Source organism: Embiotoca jacksoni, unplaced genomic scaffold, assembly GCF_022577435.1.
Source record: "Embiotoca jacksoni isolate LCO1_2020_lvr unplaced genomic scaffold, fEmbJac1.0.p SCAF_38, whole genome shotgun sequence".
In the NCBI taxonomy this organism is placed as follows: domain Eukaryota; kingdom Metazoa; phylum Chordata; class Actinopteri; family Embiotocidae; genus Embiotoca; species Embiotoca jacksoni.
Window position 1 is genome coordinate 300,001 of NW_027185390.1, and position 21,614 is coordinate 321,614.

Consider the following 21,614-nt stretch of genomic DNA (forward strand, 5'->3'; position numbering starts at 1 on the left):
AGAAATACAGACGAAAGAGGGATATTGTGAGACAAAATGAGAGCAGATAGAGATGAGACAATGAGAGAAATAATAACGGGAGGAAGAAGAAAACAAGTAAAAAAACTAAAAAAAAACACAAACACCCCACCCACCTCCACCGCCTAATCTAACTAGGATTGCGGTCGGCCAGCGGCAGCCACCACAGGCGGTGCACCAAGGGATACAATAATACGTTTTCATTATGCTGCTATTTCTCTTAAATAATCCTTTTCATTTTTTTATGAGGTGAATTTTCCCAGCACACAGATGAGGGGAAGTGTTAGAGAAAATGAGAGATGAGGGGAGAATACTGGGGAGAAAGAGAGCAAGAAGTGACAGATGCAGTGTGACTTGGTGTGTCGGAGAAGCAGAGGTACAAAAAACCCCCACAATCGCTGAAAGTAAAGGCGGAAATCAAAAAAAGGTGGCTTCATAAAAACCCTGCGGTGACACATCTGTAGCCACAGGGACAAAGAAACAGAAATAACTTTCTTGTGCACATGTGACAGATAAAATTAAAATTAAATACTTTTCAAATTGTGGGAGAAAAAGAAAAATATTTCGGGCCACATGACCCTGAGAGATAATGAAAAGCTTCCTTTTCTGCAGGGGAAAGATAAAAGTCAGCATGGCCAGCTGCCAAGTTTGTCACTGCTGAAGGCTAAAAATGAAAAATAGATCTTTTAATGTCCAGTCAGCCACCTTATAATGTTACATATATTTATTCTGTTACTGGACTTCTGGAATATGACCACACAATGTTAGAGTAGCCGTACAATACTGAAGAAGCAGCATAGCGTTCCTGTATATTACTGGGGATATCATGTATTTCTAAGTGGGGGGGGAAAGTGGAGGATAGAAGAAGAAAGTAAGAAGAAGTGACAAAAACAGAGGGGGAAAGTAACAATAAGAGAAACGTGTAGAGTTGATGATAAGATGGAAGGAAAGGCAGCGTCGAGAGAGCAGGAGACAGACGGAAAGGGCAGTTAAGTTGGAAACAGGAGAAGAAAATGAGTGAGGATTGAGAGAGAGGTGGACAGAGGGAGGTTGAGACAGACAACTGAGTAAGCAACTAAAGAAGACGTAGAGAGAGCACGACAGACAGAGTCAGTGGGATGTGGTGCAACTGCTGCATCTGTCGTCATCAGTTTTTGTTCCTACTTTTGACCTTTTGGTCTCTTTACCATGAACCTCTGTGTACTTTGCTTCAGGACCCTTAACACGTGTCTCTTTTATGCATCTTCATCTATTGCACATATATACTGCTGAGTTGACTGTTTCACAGCCTGGCATGGTGCTGCATTATCACTGCCAGCTCTTTCAAACGGGACCACTTGGACTAAAGAAAGGATCAACTTTTGGTTGCTTTCATTATAAACCGGCCACAGGAAATGTTATGTATTGTTAACCCTGACAGTAAGGTGTTACATGAAGTAAACTCCACAGTGGCCTGATGTGCACACAGGAAATCACATTGTTCCTCTAATAAGTTTGTTCGGCTGCTCTTTAAGGACAACTTTGACAGATTTTGGTAAAGAGAGTCTCAGTTAAATCACTCTGTCAGCCAATTAGTCAAATGATTATTTTTTTTTAAATGTAATCTGAGTCATTGTAAAATCACTTAGACTGCAAAGAGTGGTCTGCAAGTCCTAAAAGGTCTGATGTTTCCATCCACTTTAAGCATCTTAAAAACAATCCATACTGACCATTTTCCAAAGCAGACCATGGCTTTTTAGATTTATAAAAGCACTAGTGAAAAAAACCTGACTGCCACAGACTTCCTGTCCTGCCCTGAAGAAGTTATATTGGAGTTTTATTTTATGTTTTACCTTTTATAAAAAAAACAAAAAAAACAAAACAGATTGATGATTCTCAGATCTGAACACACAACTTTGGTGAGTCTCAGAAAATTCAGAGTTTGTTATAGCTATAGAGTCTTCAAGTCGGCACCGGTAGGTGGAGGATTTCTGTGTGAGTGAAAGCTCTGAGTCAACACACTATTTGCTAAGGCATCCAGGCTCAATAAAAGCGGCTCACCTCTTTCTATCAAGTGGTGTTTAATAAAAGCTAAACCTGCTCCTCGGCGCTGAAGCTTAGATACATGCGACTGTAAAGAGTGATGTGTGGGAAACTCTCCTGAAGACCAAAACAAATGTCTCTTTAAATACAAATTGTTCAGACAGGGTCAGTATCTGAGGTCTTGTGTGTGTTCAGAGCCATCTTTGTACATGTGGGCAATCACACACACACACACATACACACACACACACACACACACACACACACACACACACACACACACACACACACACACACACACACACACAGAGCTCTGCTAACTACCTTATTTCAGCCCTTTGGAGAGGGAAGGGATGAATAGGACTGCAGTGATAACAGGAAAAAAAACAAAAAAAACCAGATTGAAATGGAGGATGGCCAGAGATGGAGATAGAAGCCAGAGCGGGGAGACAGATAGCGGTGGGTATTGGAGTGGGTCCTCAGTGGGATGGAGCAGAGAGCGTGTGTCTGTGTGTGCACGGCCGCGTGTGCGGGACCCCCCACCCTTGTCCATAATGAAAGCCAATCAGCTTGGGTGGAAGAGGCGTGTGCTGCAGGAAGAAAGCCAATCCACTGAACCTAATGAACCGGGATTGGAAATCAGAGCGAGGCAGAGGAAGAAAAAGAGATAGAAAAGAAGAGAGCAAGAGCAATGAACTCATCAGCTTTCAGTTTGGAAAAGTGTGGAAAGGAACAAGAAAGATAAACAAAGATGAAGGAAACGTTGGGAAACAGAACTAAAAACAGAGATGGGGAATAAAGAAAAAAGAGCACTGATGTTGTAATATAAAAGAAGTATCAAAAAGAGGAAAGTTAGAAACATGATAAGAGGGGAGAGACCGACGAAGAAGAAAGAAGGGATGGAAGGGTCAGCGCGGGTTAATACGAGGAAATCATCCCCTTCGTTCTCGCCTTCCACACACACAGCAAGCCATGAGATTGGAAACCTCATGCGTTTCATTCACACACAAACACGAAGCACACACGTGTGTGCACGCACACACCACATGGCGTGTTCATCTAGTTGGTTGGAAAGCCCCTGGGTTTAGGAGTTCAGGGGGTCAAATCCCTTTAGGCCGGGGATAATAGGAGCGGGCTTCATCTCACAACACAGAAATGTACTGATAAGGAACATGTGATCGCTGTTGTGGCTGCGTGTCTGTTTGTAGTCTGGGTCCATGATTAGACTGGTACTCTGTGACGGTTGAGACAACAATGTGGTTTGTATGTTTTTGCCCGAGAAAATGTGTTTGAAGTGATTGAAGGCTGGTGAGAAAGAAAACAAGAGCTTGTTTCACTGCTGAAGGGAGTTGTGTGTGTGCATGTGTGTGTGTGTGTGTGTGTGTGTGTGTGTGTGTAAGCTCACCCAGGTCCATGCTCTTGGATGCTCTATTTCGAGGTCTGTTGTCCTTATCGTTGTAGAAAGCTGCATCCATGTGGGGCAGACTCTGAAACTCGCTGCCAAACAACAGTCACAAGTTGGTATCAAATCAATCAGTTGATCAGTCTTCACTCTGAGTCTGTGCAAGGGGGCAGTAACAGTGACTTTCGTGTTTGTTACATCACTTGCACAAGTAAGAGGGGGCAGAATTTGGAAGTCACAAATTCGCACAGACAACAGATCATTTAATTTCCTCCGATCCAGATGGCATGATTCAGTAAAACAATAGCATCTACTGTCGCCATTCAGCCAACATGGAAACAAGTCAACCGATGCCAGATTTCTGAATCAGAGACACTATACACACACACACACACACACACACACACACACACACACACACACACACACACTGCAGATATTCAAACATTTTTAAGACCCTTCACAGAATCTTTCAAAACAGTCTTTGTAAGTGCTTTCTTCAGCAGAACTAAATTAACACGATTACGACGACAACACTAATTCTGTTTGTGAGATGAGTTTTACAGATTATATGAGACTGTTGTGTTGTCAGAGCCGAGTTTACACTCTAACCTAATTCTATACAACAGAACATATTTATTTTAAAAAGTTTAGTTTTTTTTAACATGAAATATACAAATATAAGTCAACATTTCCTTAGCAGATGATTATAATGAACTTGAAATTGGTGTTTCTGTTGTCAGACTGTACAGCAGGTCGCCAACAGACGTATCACAGTTCTTTCTGAGCCTGACTACAGAATTTACTCTATTATGCTACCACCATAATTACTTGTGCACAATCCAAATAGACTGTTGCAATTAGACTATAGACTCTAAATAATGCATATGCGCACTGTAATATTTAGAGTAATAACTCTTCTTTATCTCATAAAACAGAGTGCAATATTAAGAGTACCATTAGGATATAATAACTGCGGCCCTGTGTGTAGTTTAATAGAGTGCAGATGGTTCCAGGCACAGTGTGTGGTGGGGAGGGGAGGTACCTGTAGTGCGGGGGAGTTAGTGGCAAGTCTCTATTCATCTCTTCCACGGCGCCGGGAGAGGGCGGGGGGGGGAAGCCTTGCTCCAGCTCCTCGTCCTCGTTGCCGCAGTGACTGTAGCTGCCATTGGTGGTCGCAGCAGGATACAGAGCTGAGGAGAAACAAACGCACAAAAATAAATAAATAAATCAACACAGATTTTGTTTATCAGGAGGGAATCAAAGCTCTCGTTTGAGTAAGTTGGAAAACAGAAAAAGGTGTTGACTTTTCTGTTCATTTTAACACATTTTCAGTGGCATTTTGTTTTTTTGTTTTTGTTTTAAGCTTGTACCTTGATTTAGCTGGCGACAATATCAAAAATAAAGCTGCCTGAATTAACCTTAACATCAGTCCTGAAGGCAATAAAAGCGTAAACAATGCTGAACGGGTGTTTACACGTTGAAATCTAGTTTTAGAAACTGTATAGTTCAAAATATTATTCATTATTTCTAATAATCAGTCACTAGACACATATTCAATTACAGACATTAGACAAAATTAAACCTTGGATCAATACAGTCAATAAAGAGCTTAGCAAGGTCAGACATTTAGAAGCTTTACATCAAAGATGAATGCATACTTCTCGTGCTTAACGCACATTCAGACAAAACTAAAACACACACCAAAGCCTCATTCTCTCTAACTTCTTTGCAACATTGCCATAAACTGTAAACCCAGCAAGCGCATCATTTCCCCACTGTAAACCCTTTGTGTTGAACCCCCCCCCCCCCTTGTAATAAAATGAATAACTGTACTGCTGCTGCTCCAGTGTGATGGAGAGCTGACAAAGTCCCAGTGAGAAAAGCATCTTCAGCTTCTTTGCATCCCAAATGTGTGTATGGGGAGGGGGGAGGGGGGAGGCAGGAGCGAGATAAAGAATGAATTTAAAACAGTTTGTTAGTCTTTCTTGTGTGTTTTTTTTTTTTAACACAACAGCTATGCTGCACACTACCCTGTATGCCAATCCGGCCCACTTTGGAGCCGTTTCATCAGCGTAATGATTCCAAGGTCAGATCTTTTGCACATGAAAAGCAAAGCATCGCGTTCGGGAAAACATAGTTAATGACTTCCCTTTCTCCTGCTATAAATATGCAGGGACGAGAGTGAAAAGAGATACAAAGACAGAGCTCGGTAGAGATGTGACAGTTTTGTAATGCGGTGCTATAAAATGGTTAGTGTGGATGCTACGGCGACCGAAACCCCACCAAAAAAACTACAGTGTCAGGAGCCTTGGCTGGGTTTCATGCCGTGCGGCGATGGAAAACACACACACACACACACACACACACACACACACACACACACATATATATAGAAGCACGTACACTGACAAACATACTGTGTGTACGCACTCAGCTGCAGATAACGGAAGTACACAAACACTCCAAGCCTAATGTTGACAATCTGACAGTTCAAATGGACCAATAGTGTGCACATTGTCGTGTGTGCATCTTTCTTTGTGTGCTCACCACTTCCAGAGTTGCTGTATGCATAGCTGTTGGTTGGCACTGGAGTGTGACTCGCACCATTTATGGTGGACTCTGTGTTTGGGGGTCTAGAGGGTCCTGCAGCTCTGTAGTGGGCATCATGGCCCCGAGGCTCCTGTCAACAAACAAAGACATGAAAGAAACTATAAAAAATGGTTATTAGGTTATCATATGCACACACACAAAAAAAAAAATGGGTCAGTCAAAGTTGGGACTTGTGAAAAATTGATGATGCTGCCTCATACAACTGAAGTTTAAAGTAATTTATTTTATCACCCAGAAGGACTGGAGTCTTTTTTTATTTCATTTTTTACCGCATATCAGTCATTAATGGTATATAATACTGGCACCAAGTATCAGCTAGCAGCAGTTTCCATATACAGTACAGACTGATAACCCAATCCTACTTTTCAAAGTATGACTTCTGTCTGTGGTGTTGTGACCACGTCAGCACATCAGTAAACAGAGAGGAAGATGACTCAGGTTGTACGTTGGGACCAACTAACACCTCCCTAATGGTAATGAGTGAGGGGTAAATACCTATACAGTAAATAACAATATACAACAGATATACAGATTCCTATTTTCATAAGCTTTTGGCTGTTTTTTAAATCATCAATGTGGATCTAAACACTCTTTTTTTTTTTTTTTTTTTAAATCCTCCTTATGTTCGTGAATGAAAACACAGTAATTAAGATAATCCTGAGAGGACTGACAGGCATATTATGGAACAGCCATTCTGCACTACAAAGGACCCGCACCCCACAGATGGAAATAGGCACTAGTGGTGCTGATGGGAATCAGTGATGGTGGAGGATGAAAGAAGCCGTCTCTGGTCAAAGAGATGGGAACTACAGCTGTCATAAACACACAGAACAAGCAAAAGCAGACACACACCTACACACACTTATTTAAGTGTGATAAAAAAAAAAAAATACAGTCCTCAGATGCAGTGTACAATAATGAAAGGTGTTCCTGTGGCTTCCTCATATCAAAGCTTTGGGTGGGGTGTGTTCACAATGTCATGCAGTCCCAGGGGTATCATTAGTGGCTACCATACATCTTAATATGTCACCACATCAAAGCTGTCAATCACACTGGGCTCATATGTGTCGTATGAATTTGCACATAAACTTCTGATCTTTCTTCTGCATGTGTCAGTGACACATAAATCCCATCATAGCCTCCCCCTCCATCCCTGCATCCATCATTCTATCTATTTATCCATCCATCCTCGGCCTCCAGTTTGCCTGAGGCTTTTGAAGCCGCCTGGCAGACAGGCAGTCAGATATCTTAATCCCACAACAATAAGTAAACAGGGGGTGGTGAGAGAGGGGGATCCATCCATCTATGCAGCTAGTCTTAACCTACAGCTGCATACAAAAGGCTTCTGAGAGGCTTAGCCCTGCCTCAGCCTACTGTGTCACCCACCCCGCACACATCTCATTGAGCTCGTGATGGCGCGCAAGAGAGGAAAAAAACGAGAACACAGAAACTAGAGGGTATTTCTTTTTGTTTTAAGTTTTTCTATTTCTAATATTAGCCATGTATCTACAATTTTAGGCTTCAGTTTTACTGTTTATCTTTTCACTTAGACGTATTGATGCTCAGATGAATGTTAAGTACTTTAAATTCAAGTAATCTGAATGGAAGGTGCAACATAAGTAAAGTAAGAACTGATATTCAGGATGTTTCCATTTAACTCTCAATATAGTTCATTAAGGGTGTGAGTGTCCAAAATCTTTGAATATGAAAAAGAGGCAAGATCAATGCATGTACATTTTATAGACTTCACTTTGTGAAGGGTTGCACTAAAAGAGAGATCAGGGATCATCAAAGACTTAAAATGGAGGAAAAGTTACTTACATTTAGATCTATTACTGATCTAATAGTACTCGTACTGCATACTCACATAATATAAATGTCAATAAATGATCAGAATCCCATTTAATTAGACTGGGAATACCTTCAACATCCAATGATATCTGACCAGAAGTTTGGCCAATAAATCAGGGCCTCATCAAGTCCAGTAGTTAATTATTAAAAACCTCGCAAACTAGCCGTCCCAAGAATGAAAATATAATGCTGAGATGCATCAGATCAAATAGTTATTGTTGTTTAAGACGGTAAATGTGGCAGTTTCTCACGTTAGGATTTAAGGTCTTATCATGCAGCCCTGATTGACAGCCAGTTCCAGACAGAGATGGTGAAGCTGAGGGGCTCTGGATAATGAGAGAAGAAGGACTACGTAGATATAAACTGAACTTTGAACTGTGTTTGATCGCATTTATCCACATGCTGCTTGGATAACTAACACTGAGTCAAATACACACACACACACACACACACACACACACACACACACACACACACACACAGGGCATAGATGCAAGCATAGATGAGATGCCACAATGGGTAGGTCAATGGCAATCAACCGGGAGAACCCTCCCATGTTACTCCTCTCTTCCACACATTATCACCGAGCATCTGCTTTAACTGCTGTGAAATCTTTTTTGAAGCTTTTTGAAATAATCATCCACGGTTCAGCACCGAGTTCAGCAGAAATGCAGAACAAAAAGCTGCTATTTTTCCGTTTGTCATGCTTGATATCTTTTTCATCATGCCGTCCATCCAGGAATTTGTGCTGCTTTTCAAGCAGCGGATGAACGCAGCATTTTTGTGTGTGACTTTGTGATTGATTGCTATGTTGCTCACCCATTAACCACCAGGGATTAAAGAAACCGGCAGCCTAGCCTTTTCTTTTTTTTTGGAACACATTAAGAGTTAAGAGTTTTTTCTTAACAACAGCACTTTAAGAGAAAAAAAAGAGAAAGGTAAAAATAAGTAAAGGTTAACACATTTGATGCAGTCAGATTTTTTAACACATTTCTCACTTCTGAAAGAAGCAAGAGCGTTCACAGCTGTGCTTCACAGCATTTATGAATACCAATTCTACTTTTTCATTTGATATTCTTGGAATATGTTAATTATTTCCTATTTGACTGAGAATGTGTCTTCCAGTTTACAGTTTGTGATATGTCCTACAGCATTTTTTGGGGGTAATTTCAAGTTAATTCTATGAAACATTTTAGTATGTGCAAGTAAGAGGGGCTAAAAACAAGGCAGGAAAGAAAAGAGACGCTGAGGCCAAAACAAGGGGAGCAGAGAACAGAATATCATTTAATAAAGAGGGAATGAAGCTAAGAAGAAGGAAACCCAACAGAAAACCAGACAGACGGGCATGCAAGAGACTTCACATCAGCTTTATTTAACAGAGGATAGAAACAGGCAGCTGCAACAGGAAAGCAAGAGTACATTCCCTTAAAAAAAAAAAAAAGCAGAAATTAAGGAGGAAAAGTTGATACAAAACTTTACACAAACAGACAAAAAACAGGAAAGAGCAGATTCAGCCTTTACGGCGTGCAGACAACCCAGTGGTGTGAAAAAATAATCAGCTAATTTTAGTGAGTTAAACCAACGTGGCAGAAAGGAGAGTCAGTGAGGAGTTTAGTGCAGCGCTGAGTTATGAGTAATTTTTTTTAAAAGGGAGCTAAACGTTAATGGTGTGACAGTTAGTGGCATTGGCAGAGGAAAGCTTTCAGACAGATTAATATGCTTCCACATCATTGATCACTGAAACGGTACTGTAGTCACACATTAAGGATTTGGAGTAAAAGAGAAAAAAAAAAGTGGCATTTTCTCCATCATATCATTACATTTTTCAATTCCTTAATTTTATCTTTACGAATATGCTCTGTTCACCACATGCAGGAGCTCGGCAGTGTTTGTTGTTTGCAGCACATACACGCAGTCACACACACACACACACACACACACACACACACACACACACACGCACACGCACACGCGCACACGCACTCCCGCTCTGTCAGAGTCCAAAGTGTTGTCTGGTCAGAGCCTGGTTGTATACGTAGTTATGTGCGTATCTGTCTGCAGATGTGTGTGTGTGTCTGCGGCTTTGAGAGGGTATCCTGCTGCGTGTGGGCGGGTCTCCGTACATCTGCCCCGCCATGGCGCGGATGTTTTCGGTGTAGCTGCTACTCTGAGGGCTGTCCTGTCTGTGGATATCATCCAGAGTGCGGCTGCGAGCGTGCCTGGCGGCGCGACTGCCCGCGCAACGCTGCGTGTTTCCCTGAGCGTCAACTACGGCGCGCGTGCTATCGAGCGTGGTGTGGCTTTGCATATCTGCGAGCGTGCGGCTGTGTGTGTATTCGTATTCACACCTTTCCCTGTTTAGGTTTCCATCTATGGGCCTGTTGAAGCTACTCAGCGTCTGGCTGTTGGAGGCGAACCCAAACTTGTACCTCGTGCTTGGTTTGGACGCAGCGTTTTGCACGTACCTACCTTCATCATCACTGTACTCACTATCCCTTTGTGCGTATCTAAACGTGTAACCACTACGCCCGCCGGTTTGGTTAAAGCCGTAGGTGTATCTGGTGTGTGTCTCCCCCGGCCTCTGTGTGTAACGCTGCCTGTGGCTGTGAGGCAGCGGCTCGGACGCTCGCCTCCTCAGCGTGGGGAGGAGGGAGGAGGAGCGGCGAGGCGGCTGCTCGTAGTGGCAGGCGTCACCCACTCGTACCTGATTGCTGGGACCTGTTTGAACGGTGAGTTGACGGGTGCTGGAAACGTGTGGAGTTGTGCTTGGTACATAGTTGCCACTGCCCATCTGTCAAAACAAAATAAGCACTATAAAGCATGTGTATTTGGCTGGAGATATTCCAGCTGCTCTGAGTGGCTTGACTGTTTTCGTTCTTTACAACAGACATCCCTGTGTCAATTAACAGCCACATGACTTATCAAAGGACTCCTGAATAAGAAACTGAACTTGCGGCTGCTGCTTCTTGTTTGAGTGTCAACTCCATTTTAAAACTGTTAAATCGCCCACTTATCTGACAGAGAATATAGCTTTTTGCAGATTTAACACCCAAACAAATCATCCAGCCCGACAGTCACTGTCACAAAGGAAGCCTTTATTTTCATTATTTGTATCCAAATGTGCTCATATTACGAAAGGCAGGGCTTTTTGAATACTGGAAATGGTTTTATTCGTCCTCGAAAAAAGAGCACCATCTGTATCAGTCCACAATCAATTCAACTGGGTTTTGTACAAAGATTTAGCACTTAAGACTGATTTCATATTAGCAGCTGCTGACTGTGTTTATTTTTTAGTAAGCCTCAAATGATCTTAATGTGGGAGGAAAAACTATCCTAATGTGAAGTATATATATCATTGGTTTTGCTGTCAAAACTGCGCTAGTCACTTATGGTAGGAATAATCTTTAAACATATCATACTGGGCAGAGGATTTCATAATACATTAGCATTGATGAATGTTTCATGTAACCTAATTCATCTAACCAAACTCCGGGAATGTAAAAATTTGAACATGCCACCCCACATCCACCAACGCTTCAATAGTGACAAAGTGAAGTGAGTCACAGCCTCAACACAGCCTGTCGTTATGAGGAAACATAACAACAGTTCAAGGGTTTTAAATTTGCTGACACATTAATTGACTTTGACATTTTCTTTTGTATAAAAAGTCTGAATTATTCCATAACAAGTCTGAGATGGGTGTTGGGAGGTCTCTTTCGAAGACTTATTTTCTGAAGAAGCTACAGTCGCCATGGTTTCTTCCAACCCACCGATGTAAACCTCCTGCCTTTTCCGAAACGTCAAAAAACACTTTAATACCACCATAAAACATACAGCTCTCAAATTCCATAATATTCCAGAGAAGTATTCGGTGGGGTGAACAAAGTTGTAATGGCTGTACCTGTCTGGGTGCTCGCAGCACCACCAGCTGGATGGTGCCTCTGGTGTTTCCCTCTGACGACATGGATCGTCTCAGCGTCTCCATGGCAGCGTGGTTGGAGCGCCCGAGCAGCGACTCGCCGTTCACCGCTATCATCTGGTCGTTTACGCTCAGACGGCCGTCCTGTTGGAAGAAGATGACCATGAGGTTTATTAATCAATTAATCTATTCTTTTTTTCTTCGCCTAGTAATTTGTACTAATTCCGGACATTTTACCACATAAAAAGTCACATATACCTCCACAATGCATCACAAGTTTTGATCAAAATCAGGCCTTTTTTTTTTTAAATCACAAAAAACTCCAGATCCAACATATCCTTTATGTTATTAGGAGAAATAATACTTGTATTATATATTTTCTTTATGTTATAATAATGTCTCCAAAATTAAACATTATACTAAAATACTCGGGATGAAGGAAGACTGAAGTGCAGAGTGCAAATGTTCATCAGTAAAGTTTGAAAATAAGAGAAGTGAGGGAGGGAAGACAAAGTATGAGAGGTGTAAAGTGTGTGTGTGTGTGTGTGTGTGTGTGTGTGTGTGTGTGTGTGTGTGTGTGTGTGTGTGTGTGTGTGTGTGTGTGTGTGTGACAGAGAGAGAAAGTGGAGTAGAAAATGGAAGAAGGGGGCAAAGCAAGAAAATTGTAGAGTTAGCAATCTACTGAGAGCGGGAGAGCCATGATAAATACATAGAGCAGCTAATGGAATAGCCTCCGTGGGCACTAAATCACTTCTAAGTGTTTTAAATAGCAGCCTCTTGTAGAGAGGCAACGCAGAATAGTGCCCTGGAGGGAGGGGGGGAGAGAGAGAGAGACAGAGAGAGAGAGAGCGAGAGAGAGAGAGAGAGAGAGAGAGAGAGAGAGAGAGAGAGAGAGAGAGGAAAGGGAACGGACGAGCGAGCAAAGGATAGAGGGGATCAAATGATGAAAGCCAAAATGAAAAAAAAAAAAAAAAAAAGAACAATAAAGATAAAGACACTTTGAGACAAACTACAGACTCTCTTGGAGAGTCTGTGAAGTCATGACCAACCCATTATGGTCAGCGCTGCCCTTTGACTCCCACCTCATTAACAAGGCACCATCTGGGCTGACCTCAAATCCAGACTAGGATGGCAACACACACACACACACACACACACACAGATGTTTGTGCCTGCATCAAATCCAAGGATGTCATCAAAAATAGATGTTTACGCCAAAATCAGCAGGCGTCTGTGATATTCCCTATTAATTTCTTCATTCTCCATGTGAGCAGCAGTAGCACACTACATGTAATTTTAATTTGTTTTCTTAGCCGACTCTTTGAAACGATCGTATGACAGGATCGGGGTAAAGCCAAAGAACACTTTTTTTTTTAGATTTAATTGAAGCCCTGGGCCTGACAGCCCCCAAAACTCTTTAATGGAAATAGGTTAGATCTCTCTATGACTCTTCCCCATTTCCTCGCTATTTTTTTTTTTGCTTGCTGTGTGATTGTGTGTGTGATAAGTCTGCGTGTGTTTGTGTGTGTGTACGACTCAGGGGACGCCCGGGTTCCCTCCTCAGTACCGACCTGCCTCTGCCAAGTCTCATCAGGCCCCTTAGCTGCTTTTCATTAGCATGTATCAACATGGCGAAGGAGAGAGACACACACACACACACACACACACACACACACACACACACACACACACACACACACACACACACACACACACACACACGCAGGCACACAGAGACACTCATACCCTTATGTATTGTGTTCCTGCTGGGTGTCTCCACTTTTCAATTTTCTTTTTCTCCTCTTATTCCGCCTCTTTCCATCTCTCTATTGTTCAATATTGCTCATTTCTTGCCTCCCTTCTCGCACTCGTTCACCCGCTGTCTTCCTTCAATGGGCTCCTTCCCTTCCTCCCTCGCTGCTGTCTGTCTCTCTCCCTTCATGTCTTTCTTCCTCTTATGTGGTATCTTGTCCCAGAGACCTGTTTTGCAGCCAGCCAGAGATCTTACTGGGCCATTCTGTCGGAGGGCTATCCGCATCGGCAGCTGTCGGAAAAACTACTTCTGAGGGCGCTTCTGGGAGCCGCTGTCTGGCCGCGCTGATCTTAGACCAGCCATTTATCTACAACGGCACACTCGTCTCAGCGCCTTCTTGTCTTGCCGGGCAGATCTGGGAGCAGCGGACCAGGGGGCAAGAGAAGTTCTAACATGTGAGCGGGGGCCAGATATTGAGGCCAAGTGGAGGAATCTCCAAAGTGCTGAAATGTGATGTTTTTTTCTTTCTTGACGCACTCACGACTTGAAGTGAGCACTGAGTGACAAAGATAAGACCGCTGCGGTGCTGATGTAACGAGGCCACTCGGGGTCAATGGGTGTCAGAGGTCAAGGGAAGCAGCGAGGGAGGGGTTTTTGGTTTTTGGTCTCGGAGAAAGACAGGAAATGAGACACAGGAGATGAGAGGAAACGACATCAGAACGAAGGGGAAAGAGTGTAAACAAATAAAAGTAGGTGAAACAAAAAGAACTAAAACAAAAAAAAAAACATCTCTATGACACTCCTGAAAAAACAGCGGTGGTGGGTCTGGATAAAATGATAATTCACAGACGCCTGATTAGTAAAAGTCGAAGGAAAAATATACAGATGAATAAACAAAGTAATGTGCTTCTTAAAATGTTCCTGCAATGCCTCTCGTTTCTCACATTTGATGTATTTTTAAAGTACCAAAAGGGCTCCGTGATGGTAAAACCTAATGAGGCATTATGGAAGTGCAGAGAAAACAGTCACTACACTGATACTTTAAGTTATTTTTGCCTTAAAGGAAAATAGTCGTGGGTGATATGGCCCAAAAATAATATCATGATATTACAGGGTTCCTGCAATATTCTTTACGATAACAAAATACTGAGAAATATTTCACTAGTCATTTTAAGAACAAAATAAGTGTTATATTTATAAGATAGCATAAACGTAACAGTTTGCCTTCTATACTGTGTTTTGTTGAACATTTGATCATTTGCAACCAAACCACTTCCACACTACTGAACTAAACAACTCTTTCACCGTGGAAACACGTTCAGTTGTTGCTGTGCTGAGCTAGATTAATAGCAGAGATCTGAGAACACAGTGACATCACTCCACATATATTAATATGCCCCAGGCATGAATATACCTGTCAGATTTCTTTGACGCTAAAGGCCTACAGAAATGGCAGCTTCCAGCGCAGACACCAGATGTGGACTCTTTACCTTGTGAGCGGCCCCTCCGTGGATGATAGACTTTATGAAGATTCCCAGGTCCTCACCGGTCTCTCTGGACTTGTTCCCCTTCAGGCTGACCCCCAGACCAGCTGAGCCCGTCTCATTCAGAGGGATCTCATACATGAGATGCTCCCTGCCGTCCTCCAACACCAGACTGCTCGTTTCTTCGCCTTTCTAAAAGAGAGAGTAAAGAGAGGTTGAAATGTTATGTAAAAAGCTACAATCCTAGACAGGGAAAGCCTGCTCATACATACACCTAATGCCTACTTTACATAATAACTGCTGTGCATGATAGTTGATGACTGCGGTCGGAGCACCATATCAAACGGAACTGACTGATAAGGTATGTGCCGACTGTACATTGATTATACTCAACACCAGAAGCCAGGAACAAAAAAAAAAAAGGGTGATGAGGAAGGAGAAGAGAGACGGATTAAAGAGTCAGATGGAAGACGGCTGCGGGGAAGAAAAGAGAAAAGACAGGAGCATGTGTTGTGTACTGAAAAGAGAGATGAAGTTGGAGTGAGAAAAAGAAGAAAGCAACTGCAGAGAGGTTATTCCATTTGGAGATGAAAGGGACAGACGGAGAGCGAGCCATTTCTAAAGGAAACATAATAACCTTTTCATACCTCCTCCAAGAGCACAGTGGGGGAGGAAGGGGAAGGAAAGAAGAAGAGGAGGAGGAGGAGGAGGGGAGAGGACGGCGGCGCAGAGGAGCATTTAAAAGTAATAACCCATCCCTGAGGTATACCCACTTATTGTCTCATTCATACTCCCCCCTACCCTCCCACACCACTCTTTACATTTCATCCTAATCTCTCAATCTCACTGTACAGATGTGCACCACCTACTTCCTACAGGTCTCTCTCTCCATCTACCAACCACCCACCCACTTCTGTTTGAAAAAAATGATCATGGCGGCGGCAACAGTGGCGTTGCTCCGAAAATTAGATGGAGATGGAGGAGAGAGAGAAAGAAAGAGGGAGGAAAAAATGGCTACAAAAGAGAAAAAGGAAAATGTCTGTCATTAGAGAATGGCAAAATGGAAAGCAATGGAGGGGAAAAAAAATGCCAGATTCAGTCACCCGGGGAAAAGAGGGCCAGCGGAGGGGAGGTGCCTCAACACCACTTCACTCCCAAGCCTTATTTTTTTCTTTGAGAGTGAGGATGGAAGGTTAAGAGGGGTAGTGCGTGTGCGTGTGTATTCACGTCTTTTATTCTGCTCGTTTTTTTGCTCTGGTTGAGACAGAAAGTGTCTTCACGCAGTTCAAAATATACCATAAAAACACTCAAACTCTGTCTGACTCGTGAAGGACGAACACGACAGATTAAAATTTTTAGGAATCTGCATATACATCATAAGAAGCCATAGCAGCTGCAGATGTGAGTACCCACACCAGGATTGCGGCAGCCTTACATCAGGCACCTCGCTCACCACTGGCTCAGGAATCCATGTTCACATTTCCTCACTTATCATGGCACAACGCTGAAGGATGCGGGAATCTAATATGTCCTCCAGTGTAATTTTGTCAAACTCACGACCGTCGGAGCGGCACCCTCCACCTGGCTGTGATCTCCCCATGTCAGCACTGCTCTGCGCTGCTTCGTCAGGGTGCTTAATTAAAACAACAGCCTGTTGAAGCCTTCGGGCCGGGAGGGATGCTGAGCTCCTGAGTGTGAGTCAGAGCTCTCCACCCAGTGGAGGTAAAGGAGCTAAAGGTTGTCTGAGAGAAGAAAATCATGACCGACTGTAACACACTGACCAAACACACTATACAACACTGCTTTCACTTTGGACTGAAAAACGATGTCAGCCGAGTGCTTGTTAATGACATACTGACATATAATAGATACAGGGTGTAGTGTTTTACTGAAAAATCTTCATTTAAATGATCATTATCTGATCTTTCATGATAATATCTGAAGTTTGATCAGGTTTATAGAAAGAAAAGACTTAATAAACATGATAAAACCTCGTTGTCGAGCTTTTAAAAACTGCTTAGGTCATTGAATTTTCATATTTAGAAAAAACCCACATTGACTGTTAGCTGAGGACGAGATTTGTCCTATTTCATGTTAAAGTTTGTTCTTCAGATTCGTGCATCACACTCGTCTCGAAATTTGAAGTGAGCACAGAGAAACTTTCCTCCTTTAGCAAAAAAATGTGCAAACAGCCTCCTATAGTGTAAAACTCTGCACATTGAGGGCCAAACATACGAGTGGAGCAGCAATAAGTCAATATATGTTTGACAGAAGGGCGATTTTAGGTGAAATGCATAAAATAGCTGCAAATTAAATATTGTTTCTGCAGTTTCTTTTTGCATTCTTACCACTTTACATGCAGATACTCATCTCGCTTCACTGCTAATTATCTTCCAGGTGGTGTTATTCAGTTTAAGATTAAAAAAAAAAAATCAAGCAGAATGAGTCCTTCAAAAGTCACTGAATCTATTTTCTACTTCAGTATAATTTGAGAGTTTTAGTCAGGACTTATTTTTATCAACAAGGCATTTGAGAGTGCTGTTACTCGAAACCAGAGGAATTACAAAGACAATCTGCTACTTCCTGCTTGAGAGACACTTGAGAAGACTCAGGTGGCAACCTGGGAGGTTTTAAATACCGCTCTCATCTCGCTGCAATAACACACAAGGTGAAAGGAGGCCAAATCAGAGCACAGCAGGCTCTGAAGGCTTTGGAAAAAAAACAAAAAAAACACGATGCTGGGAAGTTATTAAAATGATAAGTCACACGAACTCAACATGTTTATTTATTGTATCTCGCTGCTGATTTACATCTATTTACACAACCAACTGAATCTCATTGGTGGTCCAAACGCACACTATCCCCACTAATGTCCTTTTCTCAGGGGCAGACTGCGTCCTCGGGGCAACTGGGACCCCTCGGCTCCACTCCGCGACCCCTTCCACCCACCCCTGTTACCCGTCAGCAATTGCTATTTAACAAGCTTTTAGCCGGGGGGAGAGACCACCCTCCTAAACACCCAAATGAGGAGACAAAAAAGGAGCTTTTTCATACCCCGGGGTGGGTAGCGAGGAGGGGGTGATACACAGCGATTACACACTGGGCCTTTTGTCGCAGAGGATTTCTAAATGGGGGTTTCAAAGCGGGGGGATTAGCGGTGAGAGCGACATTCAATTAAGATGGGATCTCGCCGCGCTCGACGGTGACGATGGAGCTGCCAATTAATCGCCTTAATGTCTGCCTCTTTGCAGCTTTACACCTTTACCTCACAATGAAGAGAAAAGGAAAATAAAATGACTGATCGCGGGATAATTCTGAAGCGTGCTGGAGGGAGACGGAAAAGAAAAAGTGACAGAGGAGCTCTAGCTTGAAGACAGACTGACAGAAAGACACTATAGGTGAACAAATAAATAGAAGACAGCCGGAGTGGACGAGCTGATGAAACAGCAGCACAGTAAAGTTATTTTCTGCCTGACAGCCTCCCTTTCCTGTGAGCTGGCCTAGGCTTGCTGGCAACAGCGGGTCAACCATGTGCAGAGTGACCCCTCCATCCTGTCCCTGGCAAACTAACACTTCTGCCACAGACACGCAAACACACACATATCATGCTCTCGTCAAAACCCACAAAAAAAAAATCAGCACAAAGCGGGTCTCTAATCTCCGCCCTGAAACAAAACGAGGCCCCGTAAAATAATGAGAGTGCCGAGCGGAGGAGATGCATAAATGCTGACAGGAATGAAACTGTGATTAGAAGTTATCACTTTTTAATTACTTAGAGAGGGAGCGCGAGTACAGGAGACGGGCTAGAAAATCACTGTCTTTTTGTATCCTAATAATGAGGCTAATTCACTGGCTTTATTGTTATTCTTTTGACTGAAAGAGACTGGTATGCCTACCAGCACTCCAGTGTGCTTTCACAGAACCACACACGCACATGAAACATCAATATCCTCCTCCATTGAAACTAATCAATCAGCAGTTCAGCTAGTTCTTCTAAAAGTCAACTTTACTTGTACAAGGCAGATAAAAAGGACTCAACCAGCGCTGGAGGAGAGAATATGAATCTTGTCGGCTGGCAGCAGAGTATAAAAACTAGACTCTCTCTGATGACCTGGGTTCAGCCTGCTGTGTCAGCAAGTGCCTGCTCTGCTGGAGTGTCCCCTGGCAAAAAACTGAACCCTGACCAGCTTCAGGGCTGCAGCTCTACAGCTGAGCTGACCTCTCTCCTCCTTGTATACCTCAGTCAAAGCACTGCTGTACATAATCAAGTTTATTTCTCCTGGTACCATGCAGTGCAGCAGATGTAGCCTCTCTCGCTGTGGATTCTCTTCAGCCACACTTAATAGCCACACTAGCTGCAGAGCTCTTGGGATGGCGATGCCAAGACTAAAATGTTCCAAAGAATATTTTATGGATTGTCATGAAATCTTGAGAATTTCTTTTTTGAATTGGCTGATGCAGAACTTTTGGTTTTGTGTGAAATATCAATAAACTGCTATCAAATGTAGCATAGGCACTGATGTTCCCTCCAAGGAAAAGGAGCACAACTTTGGTAATACCATTCTTGCAAGATGTTGCGGCCTCTAAAACATTAATAAAAGTCTTGTAAGCAGTCGTCTTCCCGCATCTTACTTCTGTTGGGTTGTCGACTACACCACATGCTTGCATGTGTGTCTGCATGCGCTCATTTGGCTGACTTTAATGATGAACTTTTCTGTATATTAAGATAATCCTTTTGCTTTTTATGGGCCTGCACATCTAAATTCAACGACGCACAACCTCTGGAGTGCCTGTGTGTGGTGTTTGTGTGTGTGTATCTGTTAAGTATGTGAATGTGTGTGTGCTTTGGGGACATCAAAACGTCTTTGAGGTGGAGGACTGTGCTGGAGATAAGGGCCAGATCTCACGGGGGCACCGGCAACTTCAACAGCCTTAATAGAGACAGGAGTGAAGGCTCTCTCTCACTCCCTCACTCCCTCACTCCCCCACCCCCACCCCCAACTCTTTAATTCACTCTCTAATGCACAAATACAAGCAAGTGTTAGATGAACACTGTAGAGGCTCTTCAAAGTGCACTTGTTATGCCAAGACTGCCGGGCCATTAATGAGGGCAAACTATTTTCGGAAGCAGTAACTTAGCTGTTTAAAGATGTGTGATGTGTTTGTCTGTGCGTGTGTGTGTGTGTGTGTGTGTGTGTGTGTGTGAGAGAGAGCACAAGTTTTTATAAAGGACTAGGTGTTTAGCAGTTTGTGTGTGTGTGTGTGTGTGTGTGTGTGTGTGTGCAGGCACTCTAGGTGTGAATATGCATCAGTCACTACAAAGTCTTTCTCACAGCGCTTTGAAGTAACGGAAAGGGAATAATCATAATAACCACAGAGGACAGAAGGGAGAGAACAGAAGTGCATAGGCGAAAACATCATTTACAGGGAGTGGGTGACTTTCAAGGGGCCACCGGGTTGCGTGTGTGGATGTTTAAAAAAAATGTGTGTTTATTGATAAAGCGTCCCGTGTGAGGCGCAGTCAAGCTGTGTCAGTTTCACAGCCCCGACGCTGACTTCTGACCCCGTCAGCCGCTGCAGGTAAACGATCACTTAACACCCGCGGCGTGTCGACAAGCGCGGACACGCTCGCGCGCTTCCGTGGGGCCACTGCGGCCTGCGTGTGTGACTTCCTCTGGCATCGCTGTGTCAACAAACCAGAGAGGGACAGGATGGCTGGAGCGTGCTGTGGGCGTGTTTGCGTGTGCACCCGTGTGTGGAGCAAAAAGGGCATAAATATAAAGAGGTTTGGTCTTTTCAGAAAAAAAAAAAAAAAAAAAAGGAAAACGACACAATGTAAAGGAAATGTCTGGAAAAAAAAAAAAAAAAAGAGAGACGAAGAAGAGACGGAAAAAAGTGATGACCAACAGGGAAAGCGTATGATCAACAAAAGCGTCAGAAATGACATTAGCCTTGTGTGAAGGTACAGAAGGCAGTGCGAGGACGTGGATGCTGTGTTTTTGTGTAGTCAGACACTCTTACCAGCTCACGAGGCAGGAAGATGTCCTCCTGCCGTGCCACCACCACACACACATTCTCTCCCTGCTTGGTGCTGCGCAGCATGGCCACCAACTCCTCCTGGCTACGGCCTGTCATGTCGACTCCATTCACCTACACACAAAAAAAGAACACACAAACACACGCACACGGGAGTAGATTAAAGCGTAGTGTATTATCCACTGGAACTGCTCTACTAACAGATATTGATTGAAATAGCGGAGGATCGGATGTGTGTGCCAGTCGGTTCTCCCAAAATGTCATTAAAATCATATGTTTCCAGATGAAAGTTTGGTTTTATTTGACTAGCTTTTGAGAAGTTATTCTTTTCTTTGTTAGAAAACTGTTATGGTACCATGTTACATGAAATTCCATTCACCTCCATTCATTGTTATAGGGGAGACAACAAATATTCTAATTAATTTCTTAATACTTGGACAAACTTCACCATCAGATATTATTCGAGGTAAGAGACAAAAATTATCATTTGGAATTTAGTCAACCAAAACAATTAAA

At 43.0% G+C, this 21,614-nt stretch overlaps 1 protein-coding gene across 1 annotated transcript in view; it reads right to left on the reverse strand.

Moving 5' to 3' along the window:
- pard3ba (par-3 family cell polarity regulator beta a) overlaps window positions 1–21,614 on the reverse strand; it is a 131,121-nt gene that overhangs the window by 64,041 nt on the left and 45,466 nt on the right. The window contains exons 10-16 of the mRNA XM_069166398.1: window positions 21,084–21,212; window positions 15,069–15,254; window positions 11,808–11,969; window positions 10,611–10,697; window positions 5,993–6,125; window positions 4,488–4,635; window positions 3,446–3,537 (exon numbers count right to left, since the gene is read on the reverse strand). Coding sequence (XP_069022499.1) covers window positions 3,446–3,537; window positions 4,488–4,635; window positions 5,993–6,125; window positions 10,611–10,697; window positions 11,808–11,969; window positions 15,069–15,254; window positions 21,084–21,212 — 937 coding nt within the window. The remainder of the gene's footprint in view (window positions 1–3,445; window positions 3,538–4,487; window positions 4,636–5,992; window positions 6,126–10,610; window positions 10,698–11,807; window positions 11,970–15,068; window positions 15,255–21,083; window positions 21,213–21,614) is intronic.